Here is a 26,174-nt window from a genome sequence, read left to right as displayed (position 1 = left end):
GTGCCAATTTATGCTAGCGTTTAAAGAATTATATTTGTATGCAGCGGTTCTTTTGTCGCATGTGATGTACCTCGAGTTAATAGACTAAAAAGGTGATAAATTTCAACAAATTTTCGGCCATCCCTGGGGAAAATTTTAATGGAGGATTCTAGAGGCCAAAATAAGACGAAAATCAAGAATACCAATTTGTTGATGGAGGCTTCGTTAAAAAGTTAGTAACAATTAAATTCAAACATTTCAAATCGTTCTAAAAAAATTATTTTCGGTTGCAGGGGTCAATTGCAATCATTTTTGGTCAATAGACATACCCTCGATATCCTAGCCAGTTTCTAGAAAAAAATTCGAGAAAGTGTGAAATTTTTCGGCGAAAAAAATTTTTCCAAATCGTTCTGGAAAAATTATTTTCGATTGCAGGGGTCAATTGCAATCATTTGTTGTCAATAGACATACCCTCGATATCCTAGCCAGTTTCGAGAAAAAAATTCGAGAAGGTGCTGAAAATTTTCGACGGAAAAAAAAATTTCAAATCATTTTGGAAAAATTACAATTAGTTACAGGGGTCAATTGCAATCATTTTTGGTCATTAGACATACCCTCGAAATCCTACCCATTTTCGAGAAAAAAATTCGAGAAGGTGTGAAATCTTTAGGCGAAATTAAAAAATTTCAAATCATTCTAAAAAAATTATAATTAGTTACAGGGATTAATTACAATAATTTTTGGTCATTAGACATACCCTCGATATCCTAACCATTTTCAAGGAAAAAATTCGAGAAGGTGCGAAGTTTTCCGACGGGGAAAAAAATTTCAAATCGTTTTGAAAAAATTATTTTCGGTTGCGAGGGTCAATTACAATCATTTTTGGTGAATAGACCTACCCCCGAAATCCTACCCGTTTTCGAGAAAAAAATTCAGTACGGGCGGAACTTTAATTGTTAATAACTTTTTAACGAAGCCTCCATCAACAAATTGGTATTCTTGATTTTCGTCTTATTTTGGCCTCTAAAATCCCCCATTAATATTTTTCCCAGGGGTAGTCGAACACCCTGTATATTGCAAATATTATTACTGTTATTTTATTTTGGCCGATTAAAAAGTTTTCAGAATTTAGAAACAAAAATAGAAATAAAAAGCTGTTTCCATCTGTTATCAGGCCAAGTATTGCTCAGTCTTGTGTTTAAAAAACAATGAAACGATTAAGCAATCCTGCTAAGATCTGGTAATGTAATTAAATTAAAATAATCTAATTAGTATAAGGGACATTCGTATAAATAATTAAAGGAAACGTAAAATTCACTTATGGCAAACGTTCAGGAACTTAGCAGGGTCAATTTTTTAATTAACGTTTACGACAATTATTCGAATCCTCGCGAATGGATTTCTAAGAAGATATGTAATGATTCTAATGGCACAATTATTTTAAGTTACATGGTCCCAAACATTTTATTTCTTGTTCCATACTTTTGCTCAATAAGAAAAACATTTTACAATAATAAAATCGCTGATTTCATACGTTCGTCGGAATTTCTCTTAGATTTTATATTTATGGCCGGATAGGAAGCAATAATACAAATAATTTACGAATATTTTAAACATTACTACATACTATAGTAGTACTAAATCGTAATGCGAAATATAATATATAAATATAGTTTTTTATGTAATAAATGTGCGCGCAATCAAATTGTAAATTAGTCAAAGTGATAAACATTGTCATTAATAAACAAGGAAAGTGGTTAAACAAAAGACAACTTGTATCGACTTTCTGCATAAATATTTTCTATTGTATTTATTTTTCTATGAGTTTTGTTTTTATTACATTTAAAAGAAAAACTTGAACAACAACGTGTAAAGTAAACTATATTAGTTAATAGAAATATGAAATTAAAGAATATAATAAATAAATTACGTTACGAATGTTTCTTATCGCACGTCAAACATTTTCTGTTACAAAACACACACACACATTCTTCTGGATCTTCATCTTTTCATGTATCTTTATGCTTTTCATATATTTATCACTGTTCTCGTTATTTCCAACACCTTCAGAAGTAAAAGATTTGTCACGAAAACGCGCAACAAGTAAGAACAATTGTATTCAAAATTAAAAGCTAATGATGATACAATTAAACAATCAACGTCCACGCTTGTGCGGTCAATTCGCTTTGGTCACCGATAGATCAGAGTCTTTTCAGGTTTATTTAAAAATATTACCAAGTAAATAATAAATATCCGTGCAATTATGCTTTATGAAAAATGTTAATCGAGCTCGTAGTCCACGCGTTTGCGTTTTTTTAAGTTCGCCGTAATTTCAGAAGGAAGAATGCTATTAGTACCCATTTTCAGCCATTCTGACAAACGTTCTCTAGCCTTTATTCCAGACTGATAAATGTTCCTTTCGAGTCGAGGAAGTTTAATATCCAACGTTGGATCGGATGTCGGGTTTTGAGCCCAATCCATAACTAATCGAAAACGAGACTTAAACGTCTAAAAATAAAAATAGAAACGACTGAAATTCCTATAACAATATGTACTTTGAATTTACAACGATAATCTTGAAAAAGTACAGAGCTATTCCAAATTTTAGCTGCCTGACTTACTGTACAAGTCGAATTTAATTTCTATACTTACGATCTGTTAACTGATTTACCTGTAACAAACTTTTAGTTATCAGTTCGGATTCTCTGGCCCCGAACTTCTGTACATAAATTCCTAATTCGTAAAAGTAAGGATTCCATTTGCTTAAACCAACAGCATCCGCAGCGGCTTCTAAAATTTCCCTAGGAGATAGGTTCGTTCAAATTTCTAGACCGTACAACCTCCTTAAGACATTTAAAACACAAAGGGAATGCAACCACAAAGTTAAACGTACTAACAAAGTCCTTTAACCCATTCGAGACGGCCATTTTTTCAAACAACCGTCCCCAGGAGCAAAGAAAAGTTACTCTCCATTAAACACACGGTATGCAATCGGTCTCGAATGGGTTAACAACACGAGAAGGCTATATATATCAAGCCCGCTATTGAAATGATTGTTTTTTTGTCTAGAAATGCTAGAAACACCTACATCCTTTTTTGATTGTACAAGTACATAGAAACACAATTTACTAAAGTAACATATTATTTTTAGCATTTGTTTAAATTAGAAGCAAAGGATAACATAAAAAATATAATGTTACAACTTATATGAAACAGAATTATTAAGAACTTGGCCCATAGAAGTTTAAATATCATTTATGGCCATATAGACGCAACGAGAACAGCAGGAATAAACAAAAATATTAATAATCATACCTATATCCTTCCTTATATATACTCGGTACATCGACGCTGATTATGCGATTCTGCAAGCTTGACAATGATTCTGCCAACCATAATGGGAATTGTACCTTGGTTCCCGCGCTCAAATTGTCCGTTTGGGACGAGGAATCCAAGAAACCTTAAACAAATAGAGTATTTTCATTTTAGCTGTGTCCTACGTCCTCATTATGCTACATAAATCATTGTACATTAAACACTGCGTTCAAACTACATTTTACAATTTGTTATAAATTAATTATTACCTAATCCAGGCAACTCTACTTCGATTTTGCAGAATAAACGTTCCTCGGTGCACAAAATATCATTCAACGCGAAATAATTAGGCGAGTAACTTTGATGGAATGCCATTTCAATAATTCTACATAAAAAAACGCGGGAATAACTTCATGCACTACTTCGACGCTAGGCGGCATTTTATGCTGTATTTTGCTGCGCCATCTACGGCAAAACGTCCAAGTTTCTCGAGGAATAATTCACTTTTTGTACACTAGATGGCGCCCCGATTATTTACGATCGAAAACTAATTTCAATTTATTTATTAATGCAACAATAGGGTACTCGGTAATTTAGATCACTTGTAAATGCTCCACAATTAACGCCTAAGGTCCAAACTTGCCTAGAAACAATCCTATTCCTGTCAGAAGACATCGCTGACCTAAGCCACAGGCAAGTCATTAACGGACAGGAATAGGACTGTTTTTAGGTAAATTTGGACCTTTGGCGTTAATTGTGGAGTATTTACAAGTAATCTAAATTACTGAGTACCCTATTGTTGCATTAATAAATAAATTGAAATTAGTTTTCGATCGTAAATAATCGGGACGCCATCTAGTGTACAAGAAGTGGAATTATTTCTCGACAAACTTGGGCGTTTTATCGTAGATGTCGTCCTGAAATATATATAGATACATATACAGATATACAGTGAATTACATAGTTATTATAATAATAATAAGTTTTAGACACTGTTTATTATTATACAGTGTATAACACAGTAAAACAGTGTATACCCTTAATTCGATGTGAAACTATGTACAAGCACACAGAGAAAGATAGAAATTACGAATACATCTCGCATCTCCCTCACTCCTTGAGCTGTGTAGGCAGTCCCTTCATAACTGGCTCGTGCTTAGTTCACAAAAGGGCCCTAACATTTATTGTAACATTATTACAAGTGTTATTATTAATGTAATATCAATTATCGCTGCATATCGGTTATATTGCCATAACCCTGATTGAAACCGAAAGATCGTTTTTTACAATACACGAGTACAGTAGTTTTTCTAGAGTTTTACCAAATATTTCAATACACACGCACTAAAAATGGATATTACGTGTGGCCCCTTGTGGGACTGGATTAACAAATTATAATATACAAATTGTTTGAAAATGAACAAAAGAACAGTAAAGGAAAGAAAGATGTTGATGTAACTGCATTAGAACATACCATATTATTTTGCATATTGTTATTCATCTTTCCTTACGAGACAGTTTGTATGGCAATAAAAACCGCTCGCCTTTATTTATTCGTTTATTTCGACATTTCAAGATGTATGGACAATTATTACATAATAATTATATATATTTATATATGTATAATGAGAGAGCATTCTCCTCTCGCAACATTCCATTTTTCATTCCCCGGATATCCCCCTGCCCCCTATCGTTCACTCTCTCTCTTCCCTTTCCTCTCTCATCCTGTCGTTCTCACTCTCCCTTTGTTTCTTTATCATAAAAGAATGAAAAGGTAAAAGTAAGAAAGAAACGGCGTTGATTCGTCAACCCTATGAATGATTTTACGAAACGATTTGGTTTTTGGGCGCATTATTTTTATCATTTGATCACAAAAGATTGTGAAATTTTTTCCCATTTTTTTTCCTTTTTTTTTTTCATCCACGTCCCTTATTATCATTTAGCGTTTATCAATAAGATTATGATCATTACCATTAATCGTTACAATTACGATAATAACACTAGTGTTAGTTACTCCCGTACTTTTCCCGCGATTTTCCTACCCCCACCATGCGGCCACCTGTCCCCTCCCGCCACTCAGGAACCCTGACGTCACGTTTTTAACCGCGAATTACAATTTCTGGCGTACCGTCAATGAGTTACGACCGCCAAACCATCGTTCGATAGTAATTTTTCACTCTACTTTTTCATTCTTTATTTTATTTATTCCTTTCCGTGGCCTCTCACGCTCTATCTCTCTCACACACATCATACGTTTCGCATATCAATATTTCCCGTACATAAGAATTTTGTCCCCGTGAAAAATATTTTTCGTTCGTTACTTAATTTCCTTTTTTTTATTTTTTTATTTTATTAACAATACATATATATACATATATATGTATCCTTCGCTGCAACTTACGAACTGCAAACTGCCAGCGACACGTTTTTCGATATGCAATTTAATAACGTATCTTTTTACGTAGTATCTTTCTGAATGCAAATTCAAAGTCTGCGATTAAATTATTATAATAGCATTCAGGCTCGAGAGCGTCGTTTGTTAGAAATTGCAAATCGAAAATTCGTAGGTTGTTAATACAATAAATATGAATAGAAACGTGTGCAGAATTTGCAAAATAGATTCGTTGGGTTTGTCGCTAATTAATATGGGAGAAAAACGAAAAACGTTCAAATAATTATAAAAGAACTAGATATCAACGACAAATGTAAAGTAGAAAATATCGTTCAGAATAATAATTAGTGAAAAAGAAACTGATTCCTGAAAGTGGCTCTTGATAAAAAAATTTATCACCTTCTTGCGACCATACATGACTAATAATTTTTCTGATTCTGATCAGGGAAACATAGATTTGAGGAAATTACGGTACGAACGGTATTACGATGCTGTACCAGCAAAAAATTATAATTAAAAATGCAGTTTAATTCGTACGGTTTATCGTCCTATGTTATTATAAATTACTGTAACTCAATAAAATACAATTTCTGGTTTAAAAATTGCACATAAAGAGAACTACTCTTAAATTTGTTTAAAAATTATGAACGTTGTTGAGGTACAATGATCGAGTAATAAGACTATAGTCTGGCCGGCGAAAAAAACGATTTTTGGGACTCCCCATTCTTTCACAACTCGTTTCCTTGACTAATGATTCTTAGGTACTTGTCGATTGGTCATTATTCGGTAAAAAATTAGCGATGGGAAACGAGTGTATCGCGTGTACATTTATTTATACGAGTGTTTGTAAAAAAAAAAAAAAACCTACTGGCAATCGTCGATACATATTTAACTTGATCCTAACATTAAATCAACCATTCTTTATAAATGATCATCGATATAAAACATTATTTATTACTTGTTACTTTTAATTCAAAGCACTCGTTTCTTTCTATGTCCATTGATATCATTTATTGTTTGAAATAACTACAACGTAAATGATGTAATATAGACAATGCCAATTTTAAAAGCAAACTTATACAATATTGTTTACGTTTTAAGCCAAACAAATCATTTTCAAAAACTATTCAAATTGTTGATGACAATGTGGCTGTAAGTATATTATAGTTGGACGCCTCGTTTAATTAAAAAAGAAATGAAAATAGATACGTATGAAAAAATGCCTAATAACTAAATACTTTTCACGTTTATATTTATATCTGTACATTGTAAACGCAACCGACGTTAAATTTCTGTGTCAATACGTGTAATTATGGAACACTTTTTCATACATATTTGGTTTAGTTTAAATTTCATTCATTTCTTTCTTAATTAAAACCATAATATTGTACTCTTATAAGATATCAATGAAAACATAAACAATATATTGTTTGCTTGCCTTTAGGACTAACATTGCTTATATTGTGATTCCACTGGAACACTTACAAGCCTCTAAAGTGCGTTGTATGCGAATGAAATGGTTTTGTGTAATGATTAATTATTTATAACATTTAATTATTTCATATTATACTTCAGTATTGTCTCTTCGAACATTATGCACTTCTAGATTATTCAAGAAAGTTGTACTTTATATGTTTTTATTACATTGTAAATAAAAAATACATTATTTGTAAATAACAAATAATAAATAACTTATTTAAAATTTATCTCTTACATCTCGGATTTATGTTATCATTAATCAATGATATATAAATAGATAGATAGATAGATAGATATGTAGATAATGTATACAATGTATAAAATATTAGTAAGTTGTAATAATAACAATAATAGTAGTTACAATAATAATGAATATTATTAACGAAAATCGTAAAGTGTTTGAAATACTTCGCTACAAGCGTTCGGAACAACTCGGTTTATTCGTCAGCCGGACTATAGGTTCGTTTTAAATATTTTAACAGTTCTTTCCTAATTTCGCAAATAATTAAAAAAATTTTCTTTATTCTACGCTGTCACAATGTTTCAATGGTTTTGTTCGGATTTGAATTTCCAACAAAATTAATTAAACATCTTCGATTAATAAGTAAATATACCATATCCTAGAATTTTCTGTTTAGATTAAACGCGTTAAACGAAACAATCATTTTCCATTAAAATATATTTTTTAACTTAGAAAAACATTTTCTTTTCTTTTATTTACCATCGACTACATAAGTGCAATTTATTTGGTATATTTCAATTAACGACCAGATCGAATTCAATTAATATTCAAATAAGATTTCTTTCTTGTTCAATGTTAAACTAATCTTTACCTCGATCGTGTTTGCACGAGTTAGTACTTTTTCCTAACTTGACTAGAAATTCTATGTATGTACTTATTTATACATAATTATAGCTACTACATATAGAAATACTTAATTAATTCATTAATTAATCCATAACTCCTAAAATTAGGGTGTGTTTATGCGTGTATGAATTTTATAGTAATATGGCAACAGCGGTGACACTAATACTATTTTTGTATCCCTAGATCCAACTAACGATATAAAAATAATTCTTAAAATCAGCGTAAAAACAGAAACAAAACGTCGAAGCCTGAATGAAAAAAATGTTTTCTTTTTTGGTACTCGTGGTCGAAAGAAAAGTAATAGCTACACTCTTGCCCTTTTCTTTACACGTGATTCAGACTATTATCAATTTCGAGATTACTTAATTTGTTACGTCATAATTATTGTTCTACTCGGTTCTTTGGTTGTTTTTGGTTAAACACTCTCCTCGGTTATTAGTTAAATTATAATATAATAACGTGGAGTTGCAACTGCAACATTTCTTCTAAACTGATCGTTTGAAAATTTATGCAAGTATTATTAATTTATATATAAATGCATTGAAACACTTTTAGACAGGAGCATTCAAATTTAAAAAAAAATACTACAGTTTCTGTAGTTAAAATCCCAACAAAAAGCGTCATAAAATATATTTCTTAATCTCCGCTACGATGTCAAAGTTAATAAACAAATCGCTAGATCAAATAATTTGTTAGAAAATTCTTGAGATAAATTTGCAGCTGCAATTTTCATTAATTAAATATTTCATTTAAAAAAGAATGGAAGAGAACTGCATTTGTACGTGGAATGTTTCATTCGTAGTTGTAAATCACTATTTTTTAACGTATAGTAAACAAAATTATGTTCGCAAACTTCCAAAATATTGTTAAGAACATAAATTTAACAATCTGTAAGAGAAACTTGTTCCAACAATGGAAGTTTCACAACTGTTTTCTAGTTTACTCGGTGGAATCAGTTTTTTTCGTCCTTTTAACGACGCGAAGATTATTTCTGTTTCGATCCAAAAATATGTATATGCGTGTGCGTGTGCAACTGTGCGGAAATGTTTGTAAATTTGTGTAAATGTGCGTATCGATGAAACAAATAGACTTTTAAGTCAGTTTAAAAAGTATCAAAATGTACAAGTACACGTAAATCTTTCGATCGACATGAAACAATATCTATCATCGATTTTTTCAGCTTTAATATTCTTCGAGTTAAATTATTAAAATTTTCAGAATCCCGAAGATTAATCGAAAACATCGATAAACTAAAATTGTGCAATTTTAATTGTGAATTTTGCAATCGGCTTAATTTTAAACTTCCTTTTATATATCATGAGTTTTGAATTTTTGTGCGTTCGAGTGTTACAATTCATTTAAATTGTTTCATGTACTCAGCCTTTTAATCTTTCGATCGACACAATTTTAAAACGTTTACATTGGCAAAGCATTGAGCATTCTGGGTGGTCCTTAGTGTTCCGACATTGATCGTGCGATCTTTTATTTTTCTGATTCAGTCTTCCGATTCAAAGCAACTGATCGAGAACTTAACATTACCGCGTCATTGTTTAAAAAAACAACCGACGTGTTTAAACGACATTTAAAAAATTGCAAAGCACGTATTTTCTCGTCGATTACTTGTGCGCGACTTATGCGACCGACAATAAACAATAAACGTACTCGTTTAAGTAAAGCTAAGACGTTGAATAATAGTTGTACAATGTACGAGGGGGGAAATAATCGTATTTTGTACGACAAAAAACGTTCAGAGACACTTCCAGGTAGAAAATTGATAAAATTCGATACTCATAATCGTCGTAGAATAAATAATAATAATTTCATGACAAAACCATATTTGCTTTCTGGCAAAATATGCGATCAACAATAATTCTATTATTAAAATTTTATATTTATAACACGTATATTTCATTGCTTTTAGATCGGTTTTGTTGCAAAGATAAAATCACTGAAAGGAATCGCTTAATGAAAATGAGGAGAATTGATATTTAAATGAAAATTAAAGCAAAGAAAATTAGGAACTACGTATTTTACACGTTGACGACTCGCTTGCTAACTCGCAATAAAATTAGATTAGAAAATGTTGAGATCCAAGTGTGCTTTATGATTGGTCTTTGTGCTAAAAATCTGAATCGATCATCAGTGAGTCTCGTTACAATTTTTCATTTAAACGCCAAATCTTCGAGGATCGAACTGTTGTCTTCGACTTGCGTGTAATCTTTTCACTCTTCGTTGATCGGACAAGTTACATTGCTTTGAACAAGCAATTAATTCGTCTCGATGAGCTATTAAAACCGATTAGATTGAACTGTTTGCAACGAACGTTCAAGTATCTCTAATTTATGTAAGTTCTAGTTCCTAGAAACTGAGGTAACTGATCAACAGGCCGGTATTCGGATGGATTAGTAGAAAGTTAATGTATTGTTCGTAACTTCCAGAATTAATACGATTATCGAAGTTTGTTCTTACTAGGAAGTTAACTTGGTGGAAAAGCGGACTGATCGAAATTCAATGAAACTCCAAATATGGCGTAATAGTAACTTACATAACTTAAAGATACTTAAGCACAGAGATTCAGTTCTTTTTAGCTCGAGAACGTAATCATTGCATTGGCTTTAAATGCTGAATCCCCATTTGCAGAGTCGGTTAGTTAGTGGGGTCTCTCTCCTCTAAATTCTAGCTGTTCGTTTACCGCAAGAAAAGACAACGTCCAAAGGGATAGGACGAAAGGGTTCTTGTTAAAGAAAACAAAGTTGAGAAGGTATCCGCAGGTGGTCGGTAGTAGTAGCGGTGGTACTTAAGTGTCCCTCTCTTTCTCTCACCTTCTATCACCCTCTTTCATTCCAGCTGTCAGTCTCTCACTCTCTCATTCTCACGTGTTCCCTCATTCTCACGATGTCCCTCGTTCTCGCAACATGTCTGTCGTGTTTATGTGTGATTGTGAGTGTGTGTCGGTCGATCGGTTCCGCGACGAGAATATTTATCCTAATAGAGACCGCAACCACGGAGATTAGTGGCGATAATGACATCTGTGACTGCGTCGAACACGAACTGAATGTTGTTTGTATCAGTGGCGCAAGTCATGTGGCAGTAGATCTCTTTAGTGGTTGACTTGTTCTTCGCCTCGAATTGCGTCTGGATGTACCCCGCGGCCCCTGCGAACTCTTGCGCCCCTGTCATACACAATAAACACCTTCGTTATCCCTAATTTTCTACACGTTTTAATCAACGAGTTATCCCTTCTCTTCGAGTTATTCTATTTTCTTTCCTTTCTTTGTTCTCTCTTGAAAATTTACTTCATCGACCAAGAGGAGGTAATTTTATCAGTGGTAACATTATCAACGAGTAGTTAGGTGCGCTTTACACATGTACTTTCAAAATAAGCGTAATATCAATATTCTATCTTTCTTCTGCTATACCTATCTTCTTCTCTTACCGCTTCCTATTCAAGAGATTTATTAAACCTCCTAAAGACAAGGTTTATCGAATTAGCCTTACCGAGGAGTTAGCCAGCATCCCTAAAAAATCTATCCAAAGGAATTTGCAACTCTCTTTCACAGTTCTTACATTTATCACTGAGCTGTGATTCGATAAAACGGTAGATCGTAATGAAAATAGAATCTTACCGGCATACTCAGGGAAGCAAATCGTGAGCGGTGACTTGCGAATTTTCTCCTCGAAGAGATCCTTCTTGTTCAAGAAGAGAATAATCGAGGTGTCAGTGAACCATTTGTTATTGCAAATTGAGTCGAACAGCTTCAAACTCTCCTGCATTCGATTCTGTGAAAAGAGATATAATTATATAACTAAACAAAAAATCAAATAAAGAATAAATCATTCTAGGGAGGACAATTGGAGACTATCGGAACTATCTTTCTTCCTCGCGTTCAAGTGTGCAGTATGGTGTGAAAAGCTTTGGTTTCTGGGTTCTTGAGTTTCTTTATTGTTACGAATTCGTGCACCGTGACGGATCACGTATCTTCCCAAGTGCATTAGGGATCATAATGTTAGTTTAGTAGGTCGCTAGGATAAAAAGATAATAATGCGAAGGAACGGAGAATCGCTTACCGTCGTTTCATCTTCATGCAGGACTTGATCATATTCGGACATCGCAACGCAAAATATGATCGCGGTAACGTCTTCGAAGCAGTGTATCCACTTCTTACGTTCGCTTCTTTGGCCACCCACATCGAACAATCTGTCGCATAAATTTCAAAAGCACAATGATACGATTATGTTTTAAACTTTATTTAAAAACATTTACAAATATATAGGGTGTACCAAATAAAGTGTTACACAAGTCATTTCAGCACAATAATATGCGCAATAGTATTATTGATCGTTGATTATCGATTGCATCAATTTCATACGATTAGTACGAGATTAATATTTACATTTAAGGGTGGATTTTACCCCTCAGACACCTGTTTCCAAATGTACAAACGCAGTTTTTTTTTTCTAATATGGCAGGTTTATTGGAATAAACCCATAGCAGCACAGGGGGGGACAGGGGTTACGGAAAAGAACAGTTTCCTGGATTCGATAAGAGAGAATAGCTAAAATATATTGTAAAACAAAAAATAATCGAGACCTGTCTGTAAACGTCAACGTAACTAATAAAAAAAAAATATAATCTGCCCTTAGAACCACTGTCGATCGAACCAACCTCCTTACAGTTTAAAAAAATTAATATTCGAGCCGAGCAAATGAAAATAAAAAGTAAAACGTATGCGTCGAGAATGTTTAGTTACAAAAATTAATAGAAAATATAAAGATATGATACAGAGTATAAAAAAATACTTACAAGGGAAGTTTGGGAATCCGTTCGTGCCATAATTCACTTTTAGGGGGTGAAATCAACCCTTAAAGAAAATGCAAAATTATCTTTCTCGTCGAATATCTCGAGAACGGTGAGGGATATTGAAAAAAAAAACGTTTAAACAAAGGTTGTATGTGTTTTTAGGTTTATATGATCGTGTAAAAAATTTTGAAAAGTTTTCCTGCACCAATCTATTAACGATTGACAAACCTATACGCTTTACTTACAATTCTCGTAGCAGAATTGATTGTAAATACTCCAAGCTATAATAAAACAAATTAAACCCTTAAAGCTCGCTTCTTTTTTATTAAATTTATTACGACGGTTTATAAATTTTTGCAATCGCTTTTCACGATGTGGTTGAATATGAAATACATCGCTTTAACGGTATCTACACCATTCAGGATGTTAACACGAACAATTTAAACTGTTATTATATTATCGTAAATGTAAAAGATAAAGAAAACAGTTCGATTATGGAATGGAGAACAGTTTCTCCTTTGTTAGAATTACCCTAATATTCCAAAAACGATAACATTCTTTCGTATCAGTGTACACTGATAAAATTACATCTGCATTTGAATTTTACTCCAAGCAACAGGTAGAAACAAGTTGTCATAAACAACGATTCTACTCGTTTCTGTAATAAACCTGTAACTTGTTCATTACAAATGAAGTCAACAATGAATAAATACATGTCCATATGTTGCCTTATTTCATGAGCATTATTCATTTATCGAAATAAATAATCTTTTGTCTGTAACGTTATTTAATACCATCTATAGATTCGAAAATATTCGACCGAGTTGATTTAAATGGGACACCCTATATGACCCTATATGTATATCGACGATTTTATTAATAATTTTAGTTTCAGCTTAGTGATATAAATATTATTTATAAATAAATTGATAGCGCAACGACTTACTTGAAATTAAGATTCTTGAAGCTAAAGTGGACTTCAACTATACCCGTGGTTTTAACACGAGTCCTTAAAATATCTTGCTCTGTAGGCTGATAATCCCTTGCTCCTAATCGGTTTAGGTCGTCCAGGAAACTGGAATATCAAACAAATTGCAACATATTAGTCATATGTCCTAATAGTTCTAGAAATCTTAATTGGTATTAAATATCCTGTTTATATATTTTGTACGAACAAATCATTGGTATCCATAGGATGAAAAAAATTCTTTTTCATAAGTTATTCATTGTATAATGGAGACGCGTTATGTCGCCGCAGATGGGGTAGTAAGAGAGGAAAATTTTCTGAAATGATAGTACGTTAACATCCCTTCCACGCGGACAGAAGCGTGCACACGAGCGGGAAAGTGGCGAGATATCCTATAAGCGTTCAGATGTAAATATTTACATATATAAAATGGAAAGAAAACTGCTTTGTTTTCATAATAACAATGGTCGTCGAAATATGTGCATAAGTAATTTTTTTATTAATATTTACTCTGCACTTAATTTGGGTTTCGCCCTTACTACCCCCTTCTCTTTTAAGTCCTGCTTTAATTCCCAACTCTTTTGGTGATTATTAAGTGACCAATTATTACGAATTTCTCAACAGAAGTGGAGTTTTCTTTCCATTGTCTTCTCCCCTCTTCCTAGCCCTCTCATTCTCCTATCATTCTATTTTCTTCCTCTTCCTCGCGTAAAGGAGTAACAGAGTGAAATACGAAACAGTCGGGGGTAAGGTAAGATTGAAAACGAGCGAGCATGTAAGTACCAACAGAGGGAGAAAAAGAGGGGATGGTGTCGGCGGCCATTTTAGGCCACGTGACACGGGCGTGGCGTGACGTCATCGTCGATCAATATGCTGCTGAATCTAAATAAGAGAGAAGGACAAACTGAAAAGAAGATAACGTTCAAATCCTCAGAAATGCATATTTTTTATGTTTCTTTTATCTACGATTCCTATATTCCACCGAAATCAATTCAATATAAAGAAATCCGACGGTACTTTGCTAACTTAGATCTCTGCATACTTGAGAACGATCAAATATTTAGGAATTATTCAATTCCTTCTATCTATTCAAGTACACTAATTAAAATATCGATATAGGCTGAATAGTACATATAGTCTACGTCTTCATAGCTAGAGTATAATGCCACATTTAGGCGTCGAGACTGAACAACGCTTATCCCAGTAACAGATGGGAACAGACCTGTAGCCTATAGGATCTTTTTGGTCCAAGATGGCGTACCAATTGTGCTGCTGGTTGCACTTTATTCCTTGTACTCACCACCGGTACAAGTTATTAATTTTAGGACCCTGTACGATTATTTGAAATTACAGTTTGATCTCGTCGTGTAATTACAAATCTTTTCACATTTCTGAAGGAAATGGAAATCGTACAGTGTTTCTAATACTACGCTCGAGATATCTGGGGCAGTAGGAACAAGGCAGAGAGCGAGGGAGGCGGGGTTGGTTCTCGTTCATGGAACTCTCCTTGCCAAGCTTCTTCTTTGACACGACTATAGACAACGAATAAAATTAATTATGTATATTCTATGCTTATGCTTTATTTAAACATTTGATTTTTGCCAATGTAACAAAAAATTCTCTTACCACCCTCGCTCCGTGATCCTTTAGGAACAAAGTCCTCGTCCTTTAGCAATACGTTTGCAAAACCCTTACGTTCCCTAAACTATGCCATTGTCAATGACTTATTTCGCCATCGATACAGCTATAAAAGACCTTTAGAAAGCCAAGTAGCGTCGGGCTATCTGCATGCAAAATATCCTCCATGTACATCGCGACTAATATAAGACAGTATTAATCGTTCTGCTTACTATTTCGCCGAATCGTTGAGTTGATACTCGTTGCTCCTGCCGAAGCATTCCTGGACCCCGTTGTCTGCCCAAAGCCTCTTCATCGCAGCTAGGAGCTCCTCGCTGAAGGGCTCTGTGTCCTCCATTCTTTGGATTACGTCAAATACCATTTTCGCGTCCGTCTAGAAAACAATTTTTCAACTTATTATTGGCCTGAAAAGTCCCTGGTTCTATTTCCAATCATATTAACAAGTGATTTATTCTTTAGTCATTACATCAAAGTGAATGCTATAGTTTTTCGAAATCTTTTAACGTATCAGACGCTGTGAATAGTATCACCAGTTTAAGGACTGAAGTTAAAAGTATCAGAAACGAGAGGATCTCATTAAAATTTTAAGAAGAACCGAGACTTCCAAGACTGTCTGGGTTTGAATTATATCTGAAGCGTCTGCGACCACTTTGGATGCTCTTAATTAGACACTGGTGGCCAGAGAGACGAGCACGATGAATATTTCTAACGAAGAGAGTATAAATTAGTATGTGGAGGGATCGGATTGAGAACCGCTGGTTTGAAAAGTCGGATCAATCGGTACTCGAGGCAGCCCTTCATGCTTGTTGTTTTTAAGGCGGCGGCTCGTTATTCGCTCTAAGGTAAACGACGCAGCCGCGATGCTGCACGATCGGTAAATATGCCGAAGAGGGTGCTTCAGAACTGCCTCGAGATGCGCATCGATCGTTCAAGTGCACAGCCCATCGATAATTTTTGACTTGCTTCTCTATAGCCCCTTAGCCTACAATCTACACCGCGATTTTCAGAGGTTCTTCCAGCCCTCGCTACACAATTTTCATCGTCGTCGCTGAAACACTTTAAAGCCGAGAGAAATTAATTTTAAGACCACTTGAAAACACTCGTTTGCATTTGAGAAGGTACTTGCGTGTGATCAAACTAAGATTTATCTTCCTCGGAACCAATCCCGCCGTTCATAAAAAAATCATCATCTACAAGTTGCTTCGATAAAACGCGAAGCACGAAGACTGGTGGTGGATTCAAATTTTATTTGGAAACAATTCTCAAAGCTGGAATTGCAGAGGAATCTGTTAAATCTGTTATGTACATTTCTCCCTACTTGATACTTTGACCCTTTCGGATGGCCGGAAATGCGCCCGTCTAGATAGGGTCATTGCTCTTGCGATGGTATGTTGTGATCAGAGTTTCCACGAAATTGAAATCAAATCAAAAGCATGCATGGGCCCCACTCGCTACTTCAAGACAATTTTTCAAGTATAAAATGAGTAGAAATGTTTAATAACGACGCATTATTGTATAATTTTCCCCCCAGAAGCCCAACATAACTTGTTGGCAAAAATAAGTTGAATTTACCTCTCGTTCATTAGTCGTAAAGCTGATGCCTAATGTCGGCATCGATTTGAGAATAGCAACTAGAGATTGTATCGTGTTGCTGTACACAACCGGCCTGTACTGCTTGAAGTCTTCGGGTGTAAATCCACTTTCATGGATAATTCTGCAAAAATAAATAACAAATACTCGTCAGCTCTCGTAAAATTTATAGCTAACAACGAATTACATTAAGCGTTATAAGTTTAGTGACCAAACTGTACGACAGAGATGATTCGTCGGTGTAAAATACCGTCAGAATACACGTGATTTTGTTCAAGGGACGCCATAAAAATGGCTCCATTGACGAGGAAACAAGATTTGAAACACGTTTTGCCGCAACTGTTCTTTCAGCATAGAAAATATTGATTTTTCGAGGTGAACGACCGACTCAATCTACCCATAATAAAGTTAACAGCCAATGGTGTTTCCAGTTCTATTTTTAGCAATACGTAAGATAATTTTCAAAAAATATACATTAAACATTTATCTAATATAGTGGTGAAGTTGTCGAGGATAAATTTTAAATATCTTAAATAACTTTTTTAACTAAAATAGTATTTAGAACTACTTACTTCATTTGTTTTACGATAGTACTTTTTCCAGACTCGCCAGCGCCTGAAACATAAAAATATTTCCTATTTATAACAACCATAAACAATATAGGAAATCTCGGATAACTGGCTAGTCATTTTCAATCAAAAGTGAACGCTGATCGATAAGACAATATGTAACCATAATTAACTCAACGGGATATGTGAATACCACAAAATAGGAAACCAACAACCACGTACAATCTCACACTTGCTACACGTGAATAAACTAAAAGTACTAGCATCGGAAATCACGATAAAATTTAAAGAAACGAACGTATCTCAGCTGACGGAAAAATAATTAAATAACAGAGGAGACTGAAAATTATTTGCATAATTTTTAAACGCAACGAAAACAAATAGATGCACTCGAAACGGAAAAAAGCGGCGCTTAGGGTGGAAGCATAGGACCGGAAATGACGCGTGGCACAGTGTGCTAGCGGAACTTGTTTTCCTGCTTATGGATGGTGGGTCTCCCCCTCTTTTAAAAAGCTCTTTCATCCCGAACTACACGCTTCGAATCGCTCGCACTTACAGCTACGTTCTACTTTTCTACAACAGTCGAATTCTATTCTATCTAATTGTTACTGAACAACGCTTACGTAAACGCATTTAACAAATTAATTGCACGATTCGTACAAATAATTTGTATTCCACTAGGAAACAACGGACTTCCGTTATACTAATAAATAGTTCTACGTTTCTATGTATAATTCTCTCTCATTTTTAACCGCGAAACACGTTGACGATGGTCCTAGAGAAATCTGTAAAGCCACGTATCCACCTGTCGCGTAGCGGTTGGCGCGAATCCACGTTACGACCAGAGCGTGCGGAGAACAGTGGAAATTACTATGTAGAATGAGATTAGGCAACGTATTCACTTGCCGCGCAAACGCGAGCTGTTCATTGCGATTGCTTGCTAACTGTATCCCACTCGTACACACTCTTCTCTACCCTTTTACTGTTGTCGAATGCGCGACTGATAGATGCACAGCCTAAAACAGGTGTCCTATTTGTCTAAGACGCGATGTACAAGTCATGAAAGCAATGTACAACCATTTTCTAATAAAAATAAAATCAAAACTATGTGCAAAATACAACATCATTTAATTTTGAATTTTGAGCTGAAGCAATATGATATTTCTATATTTAAAGTTGATCATTTGTTTTCAAAGATTCCCATTCGAAAATATGTATACTGTACAATTTTAGCTAAGAGATGTTCTCCAGACCTAGTCATAGTAACATTACTTTTGTTTTATATTTAGAGAGTTTCCTTTCTTTACACTACTACGCAATAAATATAAATACAAATAAATATAAATGTTACAGCGTGATTCTACGGAACGAAACAATTGTTATTTTGTTTTTCGATCATTGTTGCTCGTCCGGAACACATATGTCGATGGTTGCCCGTAAATATTTCACGCACATTCGAATTAGCGAGTGATATAGGGGTCTTTGAGAAAACGATCGCCTGCCTGCGTTTCCTGCGGCATAAATGGGATGAAAATACTCGGAGAAGACGCAAGCAAAAGGAATGACGTCATTGGAAACACCAATAAACAGGACCCAGATTTCCCTCGAATAATCTCGCTTTGAATGCCGACCAGAAAACCAAGGATTCTTTGTCTCCGCTTTAATCGGACACCCCGAATATCGAAAATGAATGTTTCAAGCAATTACTCTGATGTTTAGATGTTAATTTCATGATAGAGATTTAAAACCAACATCCCTCAAGGGATTAACTTCAAACACTCCTTATACTTTTTCTAAAGACAAATGTACGATTCAGAAATGTACTATTGCATTATTACTGGGTTCGCTGAATCAATATGACACAACTATAACTAACTATAAGATCGCACGATAACTATTACCTAATAAAGTAATGATAACATGTCCTCCTCGATCACAAACCGCTGCCTGTAATAATAAACACAACGGCTATATTATGGTGATTAACTAGCAAATTAATGCTCATCGTCAGTCTGTTACCGCCGACATCACCATCCAAGATGGTTATTAAGAACCGTTGTGATTATTATTCTATAAGCTTTCTGCACTTTATCAGCCCATACATCATTACCACTCTCGAGTTTAAATTATTACATGCTACAAATACGTTTAGAGGGACATGTATTCTAAGCTATTTCGATTCTGTTTATAAACATGCACTTCTAAGTTGTGTGCTTGGCAATGCGGAGATTATTTGCCCTCTCGTTCCTCCTTTATCTCTGGTCGTCGCTCTCGTATATTTATGCGTCGCTCTAATGCACGGGGGGCAATAATACTTAATTTTAAACCGAGGTAAACAAAACGAGACACACGCTAAACATACAATATACATTCTCAGAAAACATACTATAGATATAAGCGAAATTCTGCAATCTCCACGTGGTGCATGGGTTGGGTTAATGCAGGTGGCACATTTTTCTAATGTAAGGGAATACTCTTAATGTCACCGCGCCGTTTGGTTGTCTGTCACGGTATTATAAACAAAGACGACCGACACCTTTATAATTAAGCAAGCCGCGTTCTGGCATGGTCGCGACCATCGAGAAGGTGGTATTTTACTTCAGAGGGCACCGACGACCAGTAATATATAAATAGATTTATTATCGTTAACCTGTGGCTTTCTTTTATTCCTTTCCCGAATCACACAGACTCTCAGACCACAAGACTCTTCAATGATCCATACTGTTTATCTTTGTCGAAAGCTTGCAGGAGGGTTGCATTTTTTAAGGTAGGAGCTCTGTACGTGCCAAGATTCGGTTTTGTAAGGATAATGAAGATAGGACAACGGTCAACATCTGGCTTTCAGGTAGAGGCCTTCGCTATGCGTTGGGCTAGGTACGTGGATGTTAGCAGTTCTGTATAAATATATAAGAAATTCTTATTAGCAGTAGCTTTGTAAATACGTATAGAGATTAGGAATGATAGGAACCGTTCAGGAAATAGTGTAACACCTGGTGCATTTTCAGGAAACATATTGTTAGCATCAAGGAAATTGCTGTACGCTCCCTGCCACAGAGTTATTGTCCTTAAAAGCGTGGGGCGTGCTTCTCTTCCACAGGTTTAACTCTTTCTCCCAGAAAGCATGCTCGAATCAGGCGTTTATTCTGACAAAACTGATTCGTTTCTGGCTAAACAAAAGTAAGAAAGTAAAAGAAGGAAAAGAAATGGTGATTCGAAAGCGGGAATTAGCGTAGGATGTAAAATGGTGCGAGGCTACTCACCAAGCAGCAGTAGCTTGATGTCCTTGGCAGCTTGAATGCCATCCTCCTTTAGATTCTTTTCAATTTGCTTGCTACGGGCCAAGGCGGCCCGCTCTTCCGCCGACATGGCACAGCCCATCTTGCCACAGGTTGCCCTCACAAATGCCACCACCAACAACTAAATTCCCTTGAGCGCTTCTTTCTTGTCTCTACAACTATACTCGGATCACATTCAATTGTTTCTTCCCAACTACTGTATTCCACGCCAAATCGCATAGAGGAGACCGGGGGTAAGTTCTTCCGACGGTTATATCTTTAAGATGAAAAAAAAGATAGCGTTGTGCTTTCAATTATTTTTGAAAACGTAAACTGATCACGCCACGCTGTTAAACATTTTAATAGCGTTCGTGACAGCGAGTTGCGTAGTTTTAGACAAGAGGTAAGTAGTCACGTATCAGCTAAGTAAATATTTAATGTCAATATCGTTTGAAACGTTGTAATAGCATTTACTACAATATTTGAATATATAAACAAAATATTTTTTAAACATTGCCACGTATGTAAATTGGGGCTAGTTGTTACCGTAACAAGTTTGCTTACCCCAGAGCGATAACAACTTGCCCCACGACGGGGTAAGAAGTTCCGCTTCGACTAATCACAAAAAAATAAATAAATTCGAACTGATAATCTTAAAAGAAAAAAGTAACTACATTATTTCCTAGTCATTTTTTATGTTCTCTCAAAATCGGAACTTCTAGCCCCGGTCTCCCCTACAGTTTTTCACTAACATCTCGGTTTTTTATCAAACTTGGATACCTCGTAGTCTTTAGCAATATTTAACACGTTAATTGCCACGCCAGTAAAAGTATTCAATAATTCAACGATGAATTTGGTATTTTACAATATTCCAAATTAAAGTTATTTACAATTTTACAAGTATTAGGGTTCTTCCAATGTAAACTATTGCAAGACGCGACCACCGTGGCAATCAACGCGTTAACAGCGACATTTTTTCAGCTATTTCAAGTAAAATGAAAATGAGCTTGTAGATACTGATGGTGTGAACATGCAAGACCGACAATTGTTTCGCTTTCAAAGTAATTAGCTGTAACTTAAAGGCCTGCCCTATCCTATAGATACATAAATGAATTGTTCCTAATCATTTCTAGTAAATAGTTGTACAGAATCCATGAAATATTTATTGATATCTACTATTTCCCACAATGTAACTAGACCCTTGGAATTATTTTCTCATTCAGCAAAATAATAATCGACGTCGTCGTTCGGTGCTCGATTTTCACGAAATAATCTTAACTTAAATTAGCTAATCAGCTTGATTAGAGGTTGTAGTTGCGTAGCTGACTAGAGGTGATTCACCCCTCGCAATCCGTAGCGGTGGGAGGTCATAAAGCCAATAAATTCTCACCGTGAGATAATTTATGTCTAATTGCTAGCTTTCTTAAGAATTAAGATACATCTTGAACAGTCCAGGAGAATTGAAAATACCCGAAATATGGACAAATTGGGTCGCGAACGCTCCCGGATGTTCGTCACGCAATTGCAAGATCTTGCCCACACGAATGTTTCTGTTCGCGATGGGGTTACACACGAACGCTGCACGAACTGATAGAATTATGCATTACGAATTCTATCGTGACACACTGGTGTTCGTGAATGAGTTACAAGGTCCCGTCCACACAAACGTAAGCGATGAGAACGCGACCCTGTTACACGTTACGTGCGTGTAGACCCTGCTTTGCTTAAGTTTGACATTCTCGTTTCAAAATCTAATTCAATACTATCTAATTCCACAGATAACCCAGGCAAAACTGAATCTTCTTCTTGGTCTAGTCATTGTTAGAGGCTTTCAAATTTAACAAGAGAGTTAACAGATCCACTTGTAACATCAGTCTACAATGATTCGCTTGAAACAACTAAACTAATGGAAATAAACAATCGACTAAGGTTGATCCCCTTACCACACAAGCTAATAAATACTCTGATTTTTTTTTTTAGATATGTATGTCTATAAATACTCTGGTAATTTCTTTATATAACGTTGCAAATTTGTATAGTAATCTTTTCCAAGTGATTGTAGACCACCGTCTCGACAATTTCTAGCTAAAGCGTTTTCGATTTTCAATGTAATTAACGAAGCAGCGAAATGAAAACGCGTGGAACGGTTCAGGCTCGCGAGGAATATTAATAAAGCTATTCACGATTATGTCTGACCCATCAGGGAACATGTTTCACGCGGCACTGACAAGGAGCGTCCTATCTTGCGGCAAGCTTTTGATATTAAGAAGTATGTACTTAAAAGCTTCGAAGAAAAATGATATCTGCTTGTAAAAAAACGAGCCCTGGTTCTCGCTTTCGACGCGACCTTCGTACTTCTTATACAACCGTCTTTTTACTTTTCAATCTACAAATAAGAAAAGAAAATATTTGGTGAAATACTCCTTTTTAATAGAGAAACAATTCTGATTGTTAAAATTAATACCATTTCGATTCCGTGATACTGTTCCAATTGTCTGCAAAAGAATAATCAACGTTCTTCTTTAATAAATTTCTCTGGGCAACGTTGGAAAATAATTGATTTTCGCTTACCTTGCGAATCGTTCCTTCTTAATTATTTGCTTTGAAACGCTTAATATTGAGACGTAGGGCTCGTCGCGAGTCCAAGTTTTTTTTAGAAACACGCTTAGAAAAGAATTCACCGCTCCGGAAAAAGAAACGCGATCCTGCCTGCTTGACGAGGTAAACGTTCACGGAACCGTTCACGAATATCTTTGCGGTCAGAGTTTTTTTAAAATTCGTCGATAACTCTGACACGACGCAACAAAACAAATTACTCATTCTGCTAAAAAGTTATCGACCGTGTAAACGAACTCTAAATTGATAAATACTCATTTGTAATTAATATCGTTACTTTGCTCTCACGTATTACTGATACGCTCAATGTGCTTGATAAACTTGACGTGTCGACGACGCACACAACATTTCCTTTTCCATATTTTCATTCCGTCTTTCCGGGATTTTCTGTTTCGAGTAAAATTCACTAAATATTGTTTACCGACGATGGTCTTGGGGCTCTAAAACAAACTCAAAGGTAAAATACTGGAACAAATCGCACAAACATTATCTCTTGATACACTATCAACCCGGAGAACCGGTGCTCTGAACAGTAGGTTATGACAAGACATTTTGAAATTCATTCCATCTTTAACCTCAATTCAGATACTCAATATTCTCTTATCTTGTTCGATTACCTTAATTGGCCTCATCTTGTGCAAAAAATGCATACATGTATCGCAACGTATCTCCAAAAACTCCATTTTAATTCGAAATAGCCGTTACACACGTATCTAACCAAAAAACAACATGGCCGCCTACTAAACAAACGGGAGTTTGAACGTTAGTTAAATATACAGGGTGTTCGGTAACCGGTGTTACAAGCACCAATGCGATTATTCTACGTAAAAGAATGAATCGAAAATATGGTATAAAATTTTTGTACGCAACTTTTTCCTTTTCGAGACAACGCATGTTGAAAATAAATCAGGAACACGCGCGATTGAACACGACTTGTCTAACGTGTCCGTCTATTACTCGCTGTTTCTACTTGCCGTTGGATATTTACATTTGCTTCGACTAGTTGGGCAAGATTTACGAAAAAGAGATAATTCCATACTAAAATTATTGTTTAAGAACACTAACGCAAGTGGAAATAACGAGTAATGGACAGACAGTCAGGTTCTCGATCGCATGCGTACTCCACAAATTTTCATAATGAATTTCCTCGAAAACAAAGCATCGTACGAGAAAATGTCCAAAATCGATTAACACGCCTCCCACGGCACCCGATCTAAAATCACAAAATGCAATTTAACTCTAAAACAATTTTCTATAGATAATTTTACAACTCGATAATGGATATATTTTATTATTTAACAATACATGGAACCGTGATTGGTATATAAATTTACTAATAGAATCAACAGTTACTTGATATACATATGTACTCGAAGCCACATTGCTAGGATTAGGGTTAAGAGACACTATCTCTCGTCGATAAATCGATCTATTAAACTAATAAAATGTTTCTATTATTTTGTGCCCTATAACCCATGGTAAATCTGTTCGAATAGTAGTTCCTACCAACGATAGTCTACAGGTATCCCAACCCCTTTCATCAAAGCCGTTTGAAAAGAAACACCTTTTATTCATCGATTCGCACTTCTCAGCACCCCTTCGAAGGAAACGTTTGTCCCGTCTATCGAAATATTCTAGACAAGTATAGGCTAATTTTGTCGAAAATAAAGGATTTTCGTGTAACGATTGAAAATAGGAAACATTGCTATCAGAATGGAAACGAAGAGACGTGATGGAATCGGAGTGTCAGAAGGACACTACGGTCTCTCGAAATTATTTAGTTCCATTAAAGATTAAGACTCGTTGCACGGAAAGACTTCCCTTTCGAAGAGGCGAGAAGATACGAATAGAAGTGACTGAACAGGAAGCCAAGGGAAGAAATAAGGGCGTAAAAGTGGAGACTCACTGGTGAAGCCACCCCGCGTCGTCCGCTAGGTGCCAGGGTAGCTCTCCGTCTCTCCGGGCGCGGACATAGACGCCTGTAGATACTCCCGAAACCTTTTTCTCTACGCACCTCTTCCACGTATATTTCACTTGTTTCACTCTACGCGTGTGTATCTATGTACGCACGTACGCCCGTATCGCCTCTCGAATCGATACGACCGGCGAGTTGCGTTTGACACGAAACTGAACGCGTACCCGTGGCGTGCGAAAATTCGAAAACGGTATCGCGTAGATCGGATTACTGGTTGATCGTCGGTTGACGAACCGATCGAGGGGCTGCGGTGTATAAAAAATCTAAGGTACGGTTGAAGAATAATCGACAGGAGAGGGGAGAAATAAAACACTAAGCTCACGTTTAGCTCTCTCTCTTTCCGGACGATAACCGTGAGCTTTTGTTCACCGCTAAACACCTGTGCGACAGCTCTGGCGGACCGTTTATGAAAAGGTCGGTCGAGAGAAAAGAGAGAGATCCGAGCGAACGAGCAACTCGAAGCGTTCGAGGAGCTGGACGCGTCCCTGGTGGGCTCCGGTGCACGACTGAAGCGCCCTCTCGCCCCGCCCAGAGGCACAGCGGCACTCACAGCCGCGAGGTTCGACGGGACGTCGATCGATCCGCCAACTGACCCCACCACTGGAACTTTACTGGACGATGAGGAGAGATTCACTAACGCGCACGCGCGGGATTTCCTCCTCGATAATCGAGAATCGAAAACCTTCCGAAGGATCGAGCGGAATTCGAGG

The 26,174-nt window shown here is 35.8% G+C and overlaps 2 protein-coding genes across 3 annotated transcripts; both read right to left on the bottom strand.

The window, feature by feature from the left end:
- Positions 1-1,935: 1,935 nt before the first annotated feature.
- On the bottom strand, positions 1,936-3,674 carry LOC122402220 (DNA replication complex GINS protein PSF3). The gene is made up of 4 exons (XM_043404830.1): positions 3,564-3,674; positions 3,295-3,439; positions 2,651-2,780; positions 1,936-2,487 (listed from the first exon to the last, which is right to left on the bottom strand). Exons 1-4 carry the CDS (start codon positions 3,667-3,669, stop codon positions 2,260-2,262), a joined length of 609 nt encoding a protein of 202 aa, XP_043260765.1. The 5' UTR covers positions 3,670-3,674; the 3' UTR covers positions 1,936-2,259.
- Positions 3,675-7,599: 3,925 nt separating this feature from the next.
- LOC122402212 (guanine nucleotide-binding protein G(o) subunit alpha) lies at positions 7,600-25,974 on the bottom strand. Of its 2 annotated transcripts, none has more exons than XM_043404816.1 (9): positions 25,396-25,974; positions 20,859-21,150; positions 17,602-17,644; positions 17,012-17,153; positions 15,652-15,812; positions 13,781-13,909; positions 12,102-12,231; positions 11,660-11,813; positions 7,600-11,206 (listed from the first exon to the last, which is right to left on the bottom strand). In XM_043404816.1, the coding sequence occupies exons 2-9, from the start codon at positions 20,974-20,976 to the stop codon at positions 11,019-11,021; spliced, it is 1,065 nt and encodes a 354-aa protein (XP_043260751.1). In that variant the 5' UTR covers positions 20,977-21,150; positions 25,396-25,974; the 3' UTR covers positions 7,600-11,018. The 2 variants fall into 2 exon arrangements, with proteins under 2 accessions (XP_043260751.1, XP_043260750.1); XM_043404815.1 differs by having other exon boundaries at positions 20,859-21,052.
- Positions 25,975-26,174: the final 200 nt, after the last annotated feature.

Source organism: Colletes gigas, unplaced genomic scaffold (assembly GCF_013123115.1).
Source record: "Colletes gigas isolate AHSC1104 unplaced genomic scaffold, ASM1312311v1 Colletes_gigas_Sc00034, whole genome shotgun sequence".
NCBI classification, from domain to species: Eukaryota; Metazoa; Arthropoda; class Insecta; order Hymenoptera; family Colletidae; genus Colletes; species Colletes gigas.
Note: the sequence above shows the minus strand (reverse complement) of the source record. Positions and strands in the feature narration are given on the sequence as shown.

Bases quoted from the DNA above. Each gene is read 5' to 3' on its own strand.
- LOC122402220 (XM_043404830.1), bottom strand. From the start codon at position 3,669: ATGGCATTCCATCAAAGTTACTCGCCTAATTATTTCGCGTTGAATGAT. The intron at 3,440-3,563 runs GTAATAATTAAT...TATTTGTTTAAG, and splicing joins AGTAGAGTTGCCTGGATTAG to GTTTCTTGGATTCCTCGTCC. The intron at 2,488-2,650 runs GTAAATCAGTTA...TTTTATTTTTAG, and splicing joins TAACTAAAAGTTTGTTACAG to ACGTTTAAGTCTCGTTTTCG.
- LOC122402212 (XM_043404816.1), bottom strand. From the start codon at position 20,976: ATGGGCTGTGCCATGTCGGCGGAAGAGCGGGCCGCCTTGGCCCGTAGC. The intron at 17,154-17,601 runs GTAAGTAGTTCT...TTATTTTTGCAG, and splicing joins ACTATCGTAAAACAAATGAA to AATTATCCATGAAAGTGGAT. The intron at 15,813-17,011 runs GTAAATTCAACT...ATTGTTTTCTAG, and splicing joins TTACGACTAATGAACGAGAG to ACGGACGCGAAAATGGTATT.